This window comes from Carassius auratus, chromosome 48 (assembly GCF_003368295.1).
Source record: "Carassius auratus strain Wakin chromosome 48, ASM336829v1, whole genome shotgun sequence".
Classification (NCBI taxonomy): domain Eukaryota; kingdom Metazoa; phylum Chordata; class Actinopteri; order Cypriniformes; family Cyprinidae; genus Carassius; species Carassius auratus.
The window spans coordinates 1,976,999-1,994,368 of NC_039290.1; the positions used below are offsets into that span (position 1 = coordinate 1,976,999).

A 17,370-nucleotide genomic window follows, 5' to 3' on the forward strand; every position below is an offset into this window, starting at 1 on the left:
GCTGTGGCTTAAAACAGATAAAGTAGTAAGTACCAAAAGTATCAAAGCAATGTCAAAATGTAGGTTAAAATAATTAGTATTAATGACATCTAAATGAAGATTTGCGAAACACCATGGCTTTCTCTCAACTGTATTTTTGCTTGCCCACATGGTGTTGTCTACATAGTGGTCAACAATATGAATAGCACGTCAAACATGCTTTGTCTGGTTACTGCTGTGGCACTGCAGCCAAACTTTTATTATATTTTATTTGTCAAAGAGATTAAGTCATTTGGTGTACACTAAAATTAATTGAACATACTAACTACTAGATCAAATCTGCATGTTGTAACCATGCCATGTTTTAGTTTTATTTATCTATATTCATAGATATATAAAAACCAAATCTGTTTTTTTGCTTCTTGTGGTTCTCTGGCAAAACACCTCTGTCTGAGAGGCTGCTCAAGGGAGTGTGAGTGTGCAGGCGGGCAACGCCACTCATTATCAGTTGATTAGCAAGTCTTTTCCGGCTGCGAGTTTTCTGTCCAGAAGGAATAATATCTTCTAATGCACTGTGGTACACATTTCGAACAACCATCAGGAAAGCTAATCTGCCTATTTTCCTCTTCATTCTTGTGTTTTGACAATAATTGTTAGCTATTGAAACTGTGAAAGACCGCCTTTCTTCCTCTTGTCTAATATGATTGATTTGAACCAGCCAAATGCCCTCTGCTGCTCAACAAGTCACATGCATCCACCCAATATTATTAGACTAATTGTTTCTGAGGTAAACTGAAATTAAGAGGACAAGTCCTAAATTGCCATCATTGTAAGCACACTGATTTATTAATTTGATTTCAAATTATCAATGTCACAAACTTGCTTTGATTTGTGACTTACATATTTGATATACATTTCCTTCATAATATTCTATTACATATATTTCACTTAAAAGGCTTAAAATTACATGTGGAATCACAAGTCAATGAAAAACGTGCAAGATAAAATTGCTAAACATTTCAGATTTGATTATAGCAAAGTGGTTTAATAAATGCCAAATATTAATTATTTCATGTTATATAATAAATCTTTAATGTTATTTTATCTTTTGCTTGTCATAGCTTCTGCTTCAACTCACTGCCTAAAAACGGTCTTCAGTTTCAGTAAAAACGTCTTGTTGAAGCGGTTTTAGCAGAGGAAATTCAACAATAAGCAATCCTAAGGAAATCCAAAAAAGAGCACAAGAAACGAAGAGAAAACAAAAATCAAGACAGACAAATCATAATAAGAGGCCAGGATTTCTTTCTTTTTTTTTTTTAAGAGAAAAGACAAAAGGAAAAGGATATGAACACTCAAGGAAAACGGATGGACGATATAAGGGTGGGGGGTGAAAGCGAGTGGCTAGCACGCTCCTGATGATGTAGGGATTTTATCGGTCATGGGCATCCGTGAAGGGAAAGCACAGGATGGGGCAGTAGGCGTCTCTGCAGGCCTGCTGACAGACCTGGGGCAAAATAAAGACCCTGATTAAAGCTGGCCAGCTATGGGCAGAGGGACAGCTGGGGGAAGATGTATAGACAGACAGGCACACTAACACCAGAGCTAAACATAACCACCACGGCGCCATCAGAGCAGTGGTCAGGTGCTCAGATGCCAAGAAATGTATGCTGACCTCTATGGAGAAGTCTTTAACAGATCCAGAACCAAAAATGGGTTCAAAATGACTCACAGATGACACATTGGTTGGAAAAACAGATGTAAACACATTTATTGTTCTTTTCTCAGCACTTCGAAGGGAATGAGGAGAAATGGTTTGTCACAGTTGCTAACATTAAAGGATGCAGCTGGATTTTTCAAACGAACTATTAAAATGTCAGCAATTTCTTTTTTGAAAAAGGAGTAATTTGTTCAATGTCAGCAATTCTTTTTTTTTTTTTTGGAAAATGAGTAATTTGTTCAATCTACTAGGGAAGTAAAACAAACATCCATATATGATCCAGTAATGCAGGACTGACAGTCTGTCATCAGAAATCCAGTTTTTCTGAGCAGCAAAAAATGCATTTTGTGAGAATAGAAAAAAAACTTAAAGTGATAGTTCATCCACATTGTTACAAACCTGTATGAATACAAACTAAAATTTGAAAAATATCTCAAATATCATCAGTGGGGTCTATTGAAAAATAAAATGTTATTAAAATATGGGTGAGAAAAAAAAAACGAATTACAGAGATGTTGTAATGATGGATTTGTGGCATACTGTCCTCTACTGGCCACCGCTTGAAGGAAGTTTAAAAAATATGCTGTTATAGAAACAAATTCATAAATAACAGAATCATACAAAAGAATAAACAACAGCTGGATCAACATGTGTACACCACAATACTGCTCCATATAAAACGAGCAATTATTAAATCAAAAAGTCTACATTTATGAAATCACAGCAACGTATTGTCTGTGAAACAGGAAATGCTCATGTGCGTTGATTGTCCCTCTACACAGTTCAACACATAACTTATAAACTAGCCAAACTCTAACCATATTGCCCGAACTAGGTGTTCTTAATTGAGCCAAACACCATTTGTTTTTGATAGGAAGTTAAGTTATTTGCATAATTGTGACACCGTTTCATAATACAATATTGCACTTTAAAACAATTCACTTATTAAATATAACCAAAAAAGTTATACATTCACAGTTGTCTTGGCCTGAAATTAGAGTCAGCCATCTTTTTTAAACATACATTTTAAAACCTAATCTCTACAATAGTGTATTTTACAAGCTAGAACCCCATTTGTTTCCTCACAATGAACATCATCTCTAAGATCACTGTCACTTTTTCCACTTTCATCCCTTTTCTCAGGTTCTTCACTTCATTTAAAAGCAGACAAACCCCCGTCAGACTGGTCTTCCAATGCCAGTGCAGTAATGACCCACAGTAACCGAATTCAGTGAATGACACTAAAAATAGTGTTATACAAGGGGAAAGCGTGGGGGGGCCCACCAGGACAGGACTCAACACTCTCGTTCCACCACCAGGAAAAGGAAACGCAGACATGGCCGTGATGTCATCCTCTGAAATAGCTCTCCTGTCTGGATGCATGTCCTCTGTAACCATTGTTCATTTTTCATATGCTGATTGTTCAAGGTGTCCAGTGATTTGACATCCCTTTATTAAATGCAGTAATATGATTGAATATGCATAAACCTGCAGTTGTAGGATCCCACTTAGGAGTACCCATCGGTCAACAAATGTTATCCAACAGCTTTGGTGGCTAATACACTTTAAAACGGACTAAAAATAGCACTGGTCCAGTTGGAGAAATCCACAGACTGGGAGCCAGAACCTTCTCCAGAAGGTAAAGGGCTTCAAAAGTCAATTATATATCAAAAAGCTGATCGCTCTTCAATGAATCTTTGAGAGTCCATTGGCTAGGAGGAGTTTAAGGGGGATGGTTGATCGAGACACAGTCCGAGGCAGTCTGTGGAGACCTGGAGAAAGGAAAAAGTACCGTAAACAATAAAGCGGTAACCGTGATCTAACAACCAGAAAAGCTAATTTTGGTAGGCGATGTGCAAACAAATCAAAGAACAATAGCCAGTTGGCAGAATAAAGAAAAGAGATGCTATCTAAAGATGTTCTATGTGAGCGAGCGTGTGTGTTCACGTTCAGCAGTCTTGTTTTTATTAGGTGGAGGGCGATGGGCGTGTGTCTTCCAGAAGGAGTTTGACGCCCCGAGGTCCCCAAGGAACCCTTCTCCCCTTCTGTCCCCCCTCACTTTCCTGAGAATTGTGCTTTTTCTATCTGAGGAAAGAGACCTACCCATAGAGAAACATGGCCTGTGCGGGGCACACCTCACCCAAAGACTAACTACAAACACTGGTGAATGGCAGCATAGCACACCCCTTGCCCTTCAAGATACAATGTGTTCAGGCACAAATCTTTCTCCCGACACGTTTTCCTTGAGATAAACGTTACAGTTAAGTGTTACAAAAGGAATGTTCTAAGTTCAGTCCAAGTTAAACGCGCACAGAAGCATTTGTGGCGTCTAAAATAAATGACTTTAAAAGTATATCCATAAGTCTTAAACATTATATGCATTGTATTAAAAAAGTTATTTTTACAAATGTATTTGTTTAAAATTAAAAATACACAAACACATACATTTTTTACACACACACATATATATTATATACATACACACACACACACACACACACACACATATACATATACATATATATATATATATATATATATATATATATATATATATATATATATATATATATATATATATATATATATATATATATATGCACACATACATATATATATATACACACACACACACACACACACACACGTACACAAACACACGTACACAAACACACACGCGTGTGTATTATAACTTTAAATAAGAAATATATTTAAAATAGGCAACATTACAATTGGTAAAAATAAATACATCAGTATGAGACATGCTTTTCATGGATAAATAAAAAGCAACTAACCAAAGGCACGGATGAGTTCTCTTTGCAAGGCCCATGTGACTGTGTTGATGAGGCAGGCGGATGTGAGTCCAGCAAAAAGCATGTTGTACAGGAAAACAATGTGGAAACTGCCAAGCCAGTTATACCGTCCAAAGTCTCCAAGCAGATCAAACCTTGTGATTCCTTCATGAAATTACATGGAAAATAGGAACATAATCTCATAAAGTTGAATATTTGTCTAATTTTATAACATAATGGAAACATATTGCTATTTAGTGTCCTCTTGTGGACAAACAAAACAGCATTACAATTGGAACAAGTTTGACAGGTGGACCTTAAGTACCAAGTGCAGAAAAAACTTTGCCTACAAAAGACTTTAAAACCATGTCGCTATAAAATAACATTTTACAGTAATTTAAAAATACTTACCCAATGTGCGGGAGAAAACAGGCAAGGCTGAACTGAGTATCACAAGAGAAACACAGTTCCCTATAATCTGTGGAGAGACCAAAGTAGCAATTGAATTTTTCTATAAAGAGCCGCCACATGTGAATGTGTAATATGTGATTCCCACAGCTGTTTAATGATGAGTAGAAGAGATCTCTGGACCTGTGTGAGGGTTGTGTCCTGTGCACGTGGCAGCAAACCGGTGAAGAGTGGAGAGCTGTAGAAGCCGACGACCGAGGAGACCATGAGATACAAGATGATGACCACCTGCACTGCAGCTCCCAGGGAACCGAACATAGAGAATGATGCACGGCCCAAGTGAGGGTCCTGCAGCAGAGAAAACCAACCAATGTGAAATCATGATGATAAATTACTACTGCAATACTACATGGACTACTTTTATGATGCTTTTGGATGTCTTAGTACTATATGAGGGTGTGCAAGTTAAATTATGAAAAAAGGCCCTTAAATCTTTTTCCATTAATTACATTTACAGGTCCATCTATGAATCCTGAAATGACAAATACAAATGGGTCGTTGTCATGCACCTCACCTCCATTCCTCTAGGCATAGCAGACTCATCGAAGAGCAGTTCAAGCACATGGAAACACACCATCAGCGCAGACACGGCCTGAGAAAGAGCAGAAATTTGGCTTTAGCTCTACGGTATAATTGTAGCCAGAGTAAGTATTCTGTATTGCTTAAGGATTACTCTTACAGTTAAAGCTAAAAGCAGCAGCATGGCCACTGGGTATCCCAGGTTGCGCTGCCATGGAGATGCTCTTTTCCTCAACTCTATAATGGAAGCAGCAAGGGTGAAGAGCAATTCATGATAGTTGACTGATGCATTCAACACTCTGAGAGGCATGTCTGTACCTAAAGCAATGCGTTTGGACTGCACACTCAAAAACTCAGTGTTGATGGACTCTGGGTTTGCACTCATCCAACAGAAGGTGTTACCTGAAAGAGAAAGAGTGATAGGAAACCATGGTGTTTGACATGCCAGTAAAGCTTCTTTGGACATTAAAAAGAAAATGAGAGAAAAGAGAAAGAAATCTGTATAAGGTGGGGTCACTTCCTTATCAGCCAGTATGTCTTTCTCACATCCTGATACTCACTTTTCAACTTCCTGGACAGAGAGGCCTCTTCAAACACTGTGCAGTTCATGGTCTCTTCTAGGTTCTCCAACAACTTAAAAAAATATATAATAATAATAATAAAAAAAAAAAGACAAAACTTCATAGCTCTAATTCCTCAAATATTTACTCCATCCTTTAAACATTTGGCGCTCCGTAAGAAATCTCAAAGATATTAATACTTTTATTCAGCAAGAATAAATTAAAAGTGACAGTAAAGAAAGTAAAGACATTATTGTTAATCAAAAATAAAATTTCAAATAAATGCTGTTTTTTTTAACTTTCAATTCATCTTGAAAGGACATATGGTTTACACAAAAATATTCAGCAGTACAACCCTGAATTAATTTCAACACTGATAATGATAAGAAATATTTCTTGCACATAAAATCTGCACATTAGTCTGAATTTTTTTTTTATAATCAGTTTTTATACTTATTTTTAATCAAATAATTGCAGTCTTCATGAGTGTAAGTGGTGTCTTTCATAAACAATTTTCATACCACCTGTGCAAATACATCACAATAAAAATGTAATTTTAACAGGTATTATGTCTACCTACCCGAGGTTTGACCAATAAGCTCCCAGTGATGCTAAACATCCGTGAAAGCCCAAAGGGTGTGCACACTATAACAACAACAAAAAAAAAGAAAGAAAAAGAAATGAAATGCAACAAATATAATTATAGGATGTCAAGTGCAACCATATGCAAATACCAAAACACTATACCTACCAACAACATATAAATAGTACATACATTTAAACACACTTACACAAAAGCAGTAGAACTCCAAAAAGTGAGATTCCAGAATAAAGATAGGGAAGGTAATATTCCCACAAGTCTAGAAAGAACAAGAAAAACAGAAGACTATTAATAAGACTATTTCTTTCTCTTTTTTTGCATTTATACAATTAAGAGGAAATTTGGGAGTCTAACTGGCATTATAAACTGTGCTCTATTCAACTGAAGGCAATCAAAGAGACTAAACAAGTGCAGTGCATAGCCTCTAATGTTACACAGCCTCACCATAAAGACTCTCACGTGCGGAATTGTGATGGAGGAGGGCTGATGCCACCCACACAATGCCCAGCACCAGCAGACTGAGGAGCAGCAGCATCACGGCGGTCTCATAGACCCGCGCCATAATGCCCTTTCAGATGAGAAAACACACACATACCAAATGGACATCAGATACAGAACTGAGTTCAAGTGCTCTGGATTTGTGTTTACCGCTACACTAATGACATTTTTACCTTTTTGGACCCAGTAAATCCTTCTGATTCAGTAAAGAAATAGGCAAACGGCATGAGGAAGACCAATGAAAGGTTTGAAAATAAGAAGACTAGGTTCCACAAGCCTGAAACAGAAACATATAGAGAATGATTAAGTAAATGAAACATGATTTTGTAGTCTAACCATAATAAAAAGCAAAAACCCACATCCTGCATGATAACACACCCATGTACAGTTGTGGTTATAATACTGTTCTGAAGTTTTTGTTTTTTAAAATACTTTTATTATACATGGATGCATCTAATTAAGCAAAATTGACTTTTACAAAGTTACAAATTTCAAAAGTAAAGAATTATATGTCTATTCAAAGAATCCTAAAAAATTTATCACAGTTTCCAAAAAATTGATAATAGCAAGAAATGTTTCTTGAGCTCCAAATCAGCATACAAGAAAAATCTCTGAAGGACCATTGTGACACTGTAGACTGGAGTAATGATGCTGAAATTCAACTCTGCCATCACAGAAATAAATTACTTTTAACTCAAATATATAATTATTTTATATTATAATTACATATATTACACTATTACTGTTATTTTTGATCAAATAAATACAACCTTTGTGAGAGACTATATATATATATTTTTTTTTTTTTTACCATCCCCAAAGTTTGGACCAGTAGTATATATGAGCAATATTTAAAGTTATGTTTCATATTGTGTATTCATAAGAACTACGAGATAAACAGGTAGAATAAAAAGAATCCGTCAAACTTACACACCGCTAGGGGGCAGCCACGTGCCATACTAACTTCAACTTTTACTAGCTCTACATCTAAAGTGCCATTAAGCTTTTGTTCTGTTTATTTCTCAGTTGGTCTGAGGTTTCCTGGCTAATTCTATTGCAATCACAAACAATCTGTGAAGCTTATGAGGTCAGGTGTTGCACGTGCACTGCAAAACACTAGAAAAGGCATTTCACCATGTGCTTATCAAAGTGCAAATTAAAATCTGGATTTTGTACTAAATAGTAGTCTTAGATTTACAGACAGAACATATTATACTTGACTTGCCTCCATGCCCAACCCGAGATAACACGACACAGAGCCATAGACATTGTGCTAAGTCTTAAGACCTTGTGGGAATAAATATTAACGTCTCAGATTGGGCAACAAAATACTATTTGAGAAGTTGTAAATCAATTAGATAGATAACTATTGATATTATAGTCACATAACCCAAATGTGCAATGCAAAGTGTTTAGATATTCATGTATTTACCACGGATGAGCGAGCCATTGAGCCACTGCATGTAGTAACTGTGTGGGAACATGAGAAGGACTTCATTGGACAGGATGGAGATGGGCAGAAGCAGTACTGCACATACGGCCACAGAGAGTGTGAATGTACACAGCCGCAACCTGCAGAGTGAGAAAAACAGTCAAAGAAGGGTTTAGGAAGCGTTTTGCAGCCCTTTACTTTGACATAGTGCCAACAGTGAAAGAAGGCGGTTTTTAAATGCCACGCTGGAGACCAAAGGGCAAACTGTCCACTTACACCCATTCAGGGCAAACTAAAAAAAAAAAAAAAAAAAATAAAGAGCAAAATAGCAACCAGTATGGTGTCCTCAGCTGCCTAGTTTCCTTTTTGCTGTGAAATGTAACATTTTTCTGCCATAACATGACAAATTTCTGAGTGAAACAAGATATCCAACCACTTAATTAGGGTGGGAGCTGATTTTATGCATTTGGAATTTATTGGATGGTGAAAATGGGATTTTAAACACTGGAAAGGAACCAAACTAAATTTGATTTTGCTTGCCTAAATAGATATTGGCTATTACTGACCAAAATCCAATAGTCATGTAGCTTAAATTAAGAAGAAGAAGAAGAAAAAAGGAACTTACACAATTTTGTTGACAGTGGCATCCTCAATGTCATCTGTGGGCAAAAAAGGAAATATGTTAGTCACCACAACACTATCCCACTGCAGACACAATTCAGCCTTGAACTGAAATTGAGCCATATTCAGCATGAAGCTATTCTGTGAAGTAGATGGTAAATGGACAGCATTTATATAGCGCTATTCAAGTATATAGCGCTTTTTACAAGTTGCCTCACATTCACCCATTCACACACTCATTCACACACCGACTGTGGTGTCTGCCATTCAAGGCGCCGTCCAGCTCGTCGGGAGCAGCTGGGGTTAGGTGTCTTGCTCAAAGACACCTCGACACTTGTTCAGGTGGAGCCAGGGATTGAACCACCAACCTTCCGGTTTGTAGACAACCTACATGAACCACTGAGCCACTGCTGCCTCTATTTTGAGAGGCCAGTGGAGAGATGACGGGAAAGTATTGGGGTGGGGAGAGGAGAGGGCGATCAACAAAGGACCTCGAGGCGGGATTCAAACTTTGGTTGCTGTGAGCGCAGTTGCGCTATATTTTGTAAGAAGCCTGGGGAAGCTTTCATGGTTAGATTTTTCATCATTGCACTACAGAGTGCATTATTGCAGTGTGCAATATCCGTTTCAAGAGGAATTGGTCTTACTAACAGGGATGGATTAAGAACATGGGACGTATATCTCAAACATTCACATGTGAGAAGAGCCAAACATGCACAGTGTGACAGAGCTGCAGGGTAGATATGTGTGACATTTCCTGGGAGTGCTCGAAAACCTATTGCAAAACAGGTTCTCTGCACATATCCTTCAAAACCACCAACTGAATCCAACTGAAGAAACTGCTCCAGCCCTTCACAAACAGTCTTGTAAAGGGATTCTGTTTATGTTCCAATATTAGAATATGGTAATGGTTTGGCTGGCAGTTGAGTACACAATGTTTTTTAAGTGTGTGTAAATGACATTCTTATAACCGTCTGCATTATTTTTTATTGTTTGATCATGTAAGCATGTGCTAAATTGAGGTATTTAAATGTTGTGATGACACAGGAGCACATCTCACATATTTCAAGACCCCTGCATTCTGTTCTGTATCTAGCCGTTTTGGAACAGAATGCATTCTCTGTTGATGGTTCCTAACAATCCTTCAACAGTCTTAACTAGCCTGATGTAAAAAAAAAAACACATCCCTCAGATTTCACTGCAAGTAGGTATAGCAGAACCTGGAAAGAGCAGAGAGTTTATTTCTGGGGTGTATACCAAAACCCAAGGTAATGTTCTCTTATGAAACCTCAGGCAGTGTTCGGGCAGGGGGCCTATGTTTATCTCACGGGTCGGGAACATTCCTCATCCCCACTGATGCCCTCCTTCAATGTTACATAACAGCTGTTGACAGCTATCAGAAGTTTTTACTCTTCTATTCTGAAGATGATTTCTATTATTTAACAATTAACACAGAATACTACATTATCTGAGCGTGACTGGATACCAAACAAAATACCAAACTTTTTGGAAAGTGCAAGAGCATGACCGTGTCAGGTTGTGCTGACCAACAAATGTTATTTAGCTCTTAGAAGAGCTGTAGTAAATCACAGTTGTGCTTTGAAGGACTGGACAATATGAAGCCGAACAACAGCAGAGGTTCCGGGGTTACACTTTACACTTACCAGCGACAAACTCGGCATTCTTCTTGAAGTGAGTGAGAATGAAGTGCGACAAGATGTAGAGGCAAATGAAAAGCAGCACGCAAATCTAAAACAAAGAAAACAGAAGAACGTCAGCGCAATTTGAAAACATTCAAAATTATACATTATTTACAGACAACATGACGTAAAACACTGCAGCTTGTCATTCTAAAAGTCTGAAGAGAAGGGGAAAAAAAGATTGATAATATAAACACAGTGCACAGATCTATTTTCAGAATCAAAATGGCTTTATTGCCAAGTGTTTACACACACAAGGAATTTATCTTCGTGTCAGGAGCTTCCAGTACAGAAAGTACAGACATAGTGCAGACATAAATATAATTTAAGGTAATATGGTGTAATAAAAAAACAAGTGCATAGACAATAAGTAAAAAATAATATGGTTATTTTAGAATTGTGAATGTGAATATGCTATTTAGAGATGAAAAGTTTTGATGTACAGTCAAAGTTATTTGTGCAGTCCTGAAGGATGTTATGTCTTGTTCAGGTGGAACATGGCCTTGGGGGAAAAGCTGATCTTGTTTGGTACTCAGTGCTCTATAGCACAGACCAGAAGGCAACAGTTGAAAGAGGAAGTGTGCTGGGTGTGAAGGGTCCAGGGTTACTAGCCCTTTTCCTCACTCTGGAGGTGTAAAGTTCTTGGAGGTTAGGCGGGGGGCACCAATAATTCTGTCAGCAGTCCTCACTGTCCTTTTTTAGCTTTCAGAGTCCTTATAGGAACATTACGAACACTACACTTGGGCTCCACTCAATTTCATTACATGCAAGAGAGCAGTGTGAACATCCTTCAAAACTTTTAATTTCATGTTCCACAAAGGAATAATCACAATCTTTCTTGAAAGATAGGGTGCAAATGCCACTTTGCAGAATATCAGATGACACACATATTCACAGGCATCTGCAGTATGAGTCACACAGTTAATATGAGCAACACAATCAACAACAGGCAGTGACAAGACATGCTGTTCAAACAGACTGCTTAGATGTGATGCCAATTTAAGTTATCAAGGACAGGTTAGACAGTAGACTGTAAGAGAGCAGAGGTCACGAAACACACTCCAGCACAGCCCCGTTATCACAGATACATGCAGCTGTACACAGTCCAGATAGTCTTTACAGCTCTGTGACATAAGAGCTCCAACTCAAGGACATTTGGTTCTTAATGATAACACACAGATCGGTGATGGGATAGGATGGGACCAGTCAAAGATATTATAGAAATTATTGAAGACATATTATTGATAAAAGATAATGGGAAGAAATGTATTTAGGGCCCCGGAATATATATCTAAAAAAAATTAATAAATGAAAAAAAAACAGTGATTTTTGTGGCAAAAGAAAGTGAATCAGTAAGTGAATTATAAAAAATAAAAAAGCCTTAAATCATAAGAGCCAAAAACAATTGTAATGCTGCAACATCTCAATATTTGACCAGAACAGAACAAATACAGTAGTGATGCAATAGAAAACGAATAGAAAAATAATAAGTAATGTTTATAATGTTTATTATTGATGTTTATTTCAACTAGTTAACTGTTAACTGACCGTTAAGAATTTTGAACCGATTAATACAATCAGTTAAACGGTTAAAGTCATTTATTCATTTTCAGGAATTTATCAAAATATTTTAAAAGGTTTGCTGCATGGTTGAAATAGGCTTATGCTACGCATATAAAAAAAAAAAAAGTTTCTAGAGAGAAAAAAAAACATAAGTTGCGTTTTATTATTTCTTTAGAAATAGGCCTACGGCCGACGTGAAAAATGTTTACAAACATTATAATAAACACTGTAAACATAGGTAGGATATTTTAATTCCCATCACTCCACAACAGTCCTTTCAATTAACAGTATTCAGGAAAGAACAAGAATTAAAAATAAGAAGCTATAGCTATATATAAACGACAAGCCAAAACAAAATTAATTTAGGCTATAACAAAACTAAAGCCAACGTTGGGTCTCTCATTCTACACAAAATCAAATGTTTCCGTATTTGTGATGTATTTGAATGTCAAATTATTATTTATTATGTACTTCACTTGCATTCAAAAAACCATTCACTCTTGTTCAATGTGATGCTGTCATTTATTCCGTCATCACCCGGGTGCTGATAGCAGGTGCACGCACAGGTGAGACCTGAACAGCACCGTTTAAACTTAACTAATTTAAGCTTTGGCAGTTTAAACATTTAAGAGCCAAAGGACAAGCTCATGCGCGTAGTGAGAAGATTTGTACATGCACTTATATTTAAGCTCTCTCTGAAGTATTGTGTGTAAATGGACAAATTCACACAAAAATTATGTCAAAATGCCCTTCTTTGTACTGTAAACATCCTACAGCAGACATAGCTGGATTAGCGCATTCTTAAAGTGATAGTCTTTATATCAACCGAACAGTAACAACAAAGAAATCACATACTGCTCTTGATTGAAAAGACTTTGTAACTTTAATATAGAATAATCTTTAATTTATACAGTCCAATATGCAATGCTGTTTTACGTTTTATTACTTTATTAAATTTCTGTACCTAAAAGCTAATGCTAGAATTACCTAAAAAATAAAAAATAAAATCAATCACCTGAAAATCAATGTTTATTTTTATATCTTTATTTTATTTACAATGCTGTCCTTTACAATTTACAATGCTGGCAGCTATTATTCAATATCTCTTTTGGCACTACTTTAACATGGAGAAAGGGCAATGCTTGACACTTCTCATCCAGAGAGAGCTGCAGTGGCATCTGTCCACATGACAATAACCTTCTAATTCAATGATTAACCTTTATCCTGATTTCAGATATAAGATCTGCACTGTGGAAACAATACTTTTGAGAAGTGATACAAAAGACATGACGATTATGTATTGAACACACCTTACAGGTGTGTTGTATGGGTTATATTGAGTGAACTGAAGAAGACAAAAACATTTCTGAAGCACCATTATGTTGAATAAAAGAGAGGAAGAATGACAGCAGGAGGAAGAGGGAGGTGACGGGACAGGAAACTGGGATTTTGTCTTCAAAGTGCAAACAGCAGTGAAAACAACTGATCCGTGGGATAGTATCACTGAACCTCTGAAGGTTTTTCACACAGATTTGTTTGCTCAGCATTTGAATACTTTGTTTTCAGTCGACTAAAACAGAATATACTCAACCCTCAAGTTAAAACAGCCAAGCTAAAATATAGCATGTCAAAACTGAAACAAAAGATTGTGTAACAAAACTGTTGGATATAACATGAGAATAAATGTCCAGTTCTCATTTAATAACCAGTCAAATACATTTTTTTAAATACCTCAGGGTTTTTATATCGATACAATGAAAGTCAATAGGGTCCAAAACAACACTGGACTCAACAGACTCTCATTTAAAGCATCTTCTTTTGAGCTTATTTTTGTTGAAAGAAACGTCATACAGGTGTGGTATGACACTTTGTGACGCCAATGTCATTGTATGCACAGTTTCCCTTTAAATCCTTTCAGACAACCAAAAGTGTGGACAAAGACAATATTTACCAGTCCCTATCAATAAACAGAAGATAAGAAATCTATTCTATTTCACTAATCTTATTAGGGCAATGGTGGGCATGTTTTCAAACCTATTCATCAATATGGGTAAATGTTACTTTGACTGACCGACTGTATAATGCAAGTGTTACCAGGTCATATAGTGTACCTGCTGACCAAGCGGAGCTCAAACGTTCTGAATCTTAAGGCTCATTCATCTGCTCTGGGTAATTCTCACTGCACAATGAGACCTGGAACCAACCCCAAGTTATTTATTCAAGTGAAACAGCCTATTTAGCAAAACAGTCAGCTATCGCACGAACGTGAATGGACACAATGAGAAAAACAACACTAGTTGTGCCCTGAGACAGATTATGAAATAAAATACTAATATAACTTGATTTGATGAGAGGTACTAAACCATTTATAGATAGGATTAGGATAGAACTTCGGGAAATATTCAATTCGAGTTGGTTTTAATGAGGAACAAACAATATTGTGTCCATTCATTAAGATCACTTCTTAGTAAACACCTGCAGGCGGGAGTACAAAACTCTCTTTTGTTGTTGGTCAAGTAACATGTTCAAATATGCACCTTAATACACACTGCCTTCCTTGCACATCTACAGATTGGGAACCGCAGCAAATCTGCTAATCCCTCAAACTGTCCCTTCTGAAGGTCAACCAGGTACAAACCTGTGACATTGTCAGAAACTGTGTTTGGTTTACAATTGGTTCTTCAATAGCTCTGAGTTCCACCCAGGGATCCATTTACACAAAGGGCTTTATCACATGCAGGACCTATTAAAACATCATGTATGTTCTCGGGTTTATTTCAGCTTTTAATATTAACTAAATTTATTCAATTTAGGTGGTAATAATTATATCAACTATTTGATTTTAGTTCAAATATCCTGAAATAAAAAAAAATACAATTAAAAATGCCAGAGGAATAAATTACAAGACAAACTGTGTTTCATACAAAAGTAAAAAAAAAAAAAAAATTATGCATTTAATTAGCATTACAATGAACTATACAACATGGAAAATGTATGTATATGAACAATGACAACTTGGATATAAACAACATAAGTAATTATTTAGCATAACACAGTGAAGAATCATTGAGCCTAATATTCTTTTATTAGTATTAGTCATATTACTGAATTACAGATTAATCTGAGCCAGTCTGACTGTATGTAAAGTGTACTGTAAGGATCTTTGTGAGTCAACAAGAAATGATGTGAAGCATTTTCTCCACCCTTTTTAAAAGCAGAACTGACCTTTTTTTACTTGAACTAAAAAATTAAATAAAATAAATACATAGTTGTTTGCATTATTTTTTAGCAATTTTAAATTTAGCACTGTCTTTCCCTTTAGTCTGCGATTACAGTCCAGCGACATGCTTTCAGGACAATATCCACCAGTTGAAAACCACTGATTTAAATTATAAATCCCAGATAAGCATCTGCAACAGGGATAAATAACCATAACAGCATGAGCTCTGCGGTGCTTGGCCCGGGGAATGACAATAGGTCTAGATTTACATTTTCTGGTGTGACCCATATGGTCATTTCACATTTTCTGGGAGGAGTACAGCTTTGCATCACACACAAGAACAGAACAGTGTATAAGAGACTAGAGTGTATGCACTTAAATTATCCTAAAGTGGAGCTTTTGTTTGATAGAAAAATAAATGATGAAGTGGACAATCCCTACGACTGCTTCAAGCAGATTATGACTAGAATTTTTAACTGATGTATTACATTGTCATTTAAACTATATTTTTTTGGAGGACAGTTTTTGTAGCTAGTGAATTACTTAATCTACCAGATTAGTGGTTTAAAAAAAATAAAAAGCACCAAATGTATTGTTCTAAATGCTGAGTGGGATACATTGTGAAGGAGTAAAGGTTAACTCCAAGCATCTCTCTGTACTGAGGTCTGAAGTTCAGTTATAGTTGTAATTTATTAGGTGAAAGACATTTTCATGCACAAGGACCCCAAAAGCTCATTTGTTCTAAAAAAAAAAAATTTTTGGACACTCGATTGATTGATAGTTTTGGACACTGGAGCAGTCTCAGTGTTCCATTGAGCAGCTGTGCATCACAATGTAATCGTTCTTAACGTCCAAATAAAGGGTCTCTTTATGTACACAATACTCTATAAAAAAAATGTTCTATAAAAATAAGCAAGGACAACATATTCACAGTGAAATCAGGATTTTATAAGAACATAAAGTCCTCGTACACAGGATCATGGTTCACACAAACATCTAATCATTCAATGGTTATTGGTTTTCTTTAGGAAAAACACAATGGCGCATTCAGAATTGTAACACTGCAAACAGTAATTCATAATCTTTGTAAACCAGAAAAGCAAATAAAGGGAAACTCACAATGGTTTCTCGGACTTGGTTGTGAAATAGTTGCTCTCTAACCGTCACGTCTTCTGTTTCCATACTTTGAAACCATGTCTTGGCGTGTTCGCTGTTATAAGTTGTAAAACATTTGAGTATCCGAGAAGATAACAGCCTACGTGGAAACTTGTGTCGCGTTAAAGCGAACGGACGCTTTCCACCTCCAAACGCATCGCGGTTTCTCTAGCTGAAATCACGAAGTCAACGAACTAGTCCTGTTTTGCTTCAGTGAGGTGGATAAATTATATTTTAATTATCTTCCACCTGCTAAAAAGGGAAACGATAAACTCTGTGAAACTCTTCGAGTCACCGTGCTTATGTCCCTCAATGAATCTAGACTCCATCTACTGGAGGGGCTGGACTGTGGGAGGAGGAAGAGGCGGATTTAAAGGGATAGTTCACCCAAAAATTTAAATTTGATGTTTATCTGCTTTCCACCAGGGCATCCAAAATGTAGGTGACTTTAGCCCCTTTCACACTGCCATTCCGGCAAATACACGGGTAAAGTGTTCCGGCAATTGTGCCCGGGTGGCTAGAATTTGCACTTTCACACTGCCAGT

The 17,370-nt window shown here is 36.7% G+C and overlaps 1 protein-coding gene across 1 annotated transcript; it reads right to left on the reverse strand.

Annotated features, from left to right (window-relative positions):
• Positions 1 to 1,285: 1,285 nt before the first annotated feature.
• On the reverse strand, positions 1,286 to 17,157 carry LOC113065483 (limb region 1 homolog-like protein). The gene is made up of 16 exons (XM_026236745.1): positions 16,790 to 17,157; positions 10,852 to 10,936; positions 9,192 to 9,225; positions 8,567 to 8,706; positions 7,308 to 7,411; positions 7,081 to 7,204; positions 6,827 to 6,895; positions 6,616 to 6,680; positions 6,036 to 6,108; positions 5,794 to 5,877; positions 5,636 to 5,712; positions 5,471 to 5,548; positions 5,080 to 5,244; positions 4,900 to 4,966; positions 4,492 to 4,653; positions 1,286 to 3,468 (listed from the first exon to the last, which is right to left on the reverse strand). The coding sequence occupies exons 1-16, from the start codon at positions 16,850 to 16,852 to the stop codon at positions 3,383 to 3,385; spliced, it is 1,476 nt and encodes a 491-aa protein (XP_026092530.1). The 5' UTR covers positions 16,853 to 17,157; the 3' UTR covers positions 1,286 to 3,382.
• Between the last annotated feature and the right edge of the window lie 213 nt (positions 17,158 to 17,370).

Coding starts and splice junctions, on each gene's coding strand:
- LOC113065483 (XM_026236745.1), bottom strand. CDS start 16,852: ATGGAAACAGAAGACGTGACGGTTAGAGAGCAACTATTTCACAACCAA. Junction 8,707..9,191: donor GCCACTGTCAACAAAATTGT/GTAAGTTCCTTT, acceptor CTCACTCTGCAG/GTTGCGGCTGTGTACATTCA. Junction 7,412..8,566: donor CAATGGCTCGCTCATCCGTG/GTAAATACATGA, acceptor TTTCTGTTTCAG/GCTTGTGGAACCTAGTCTTC.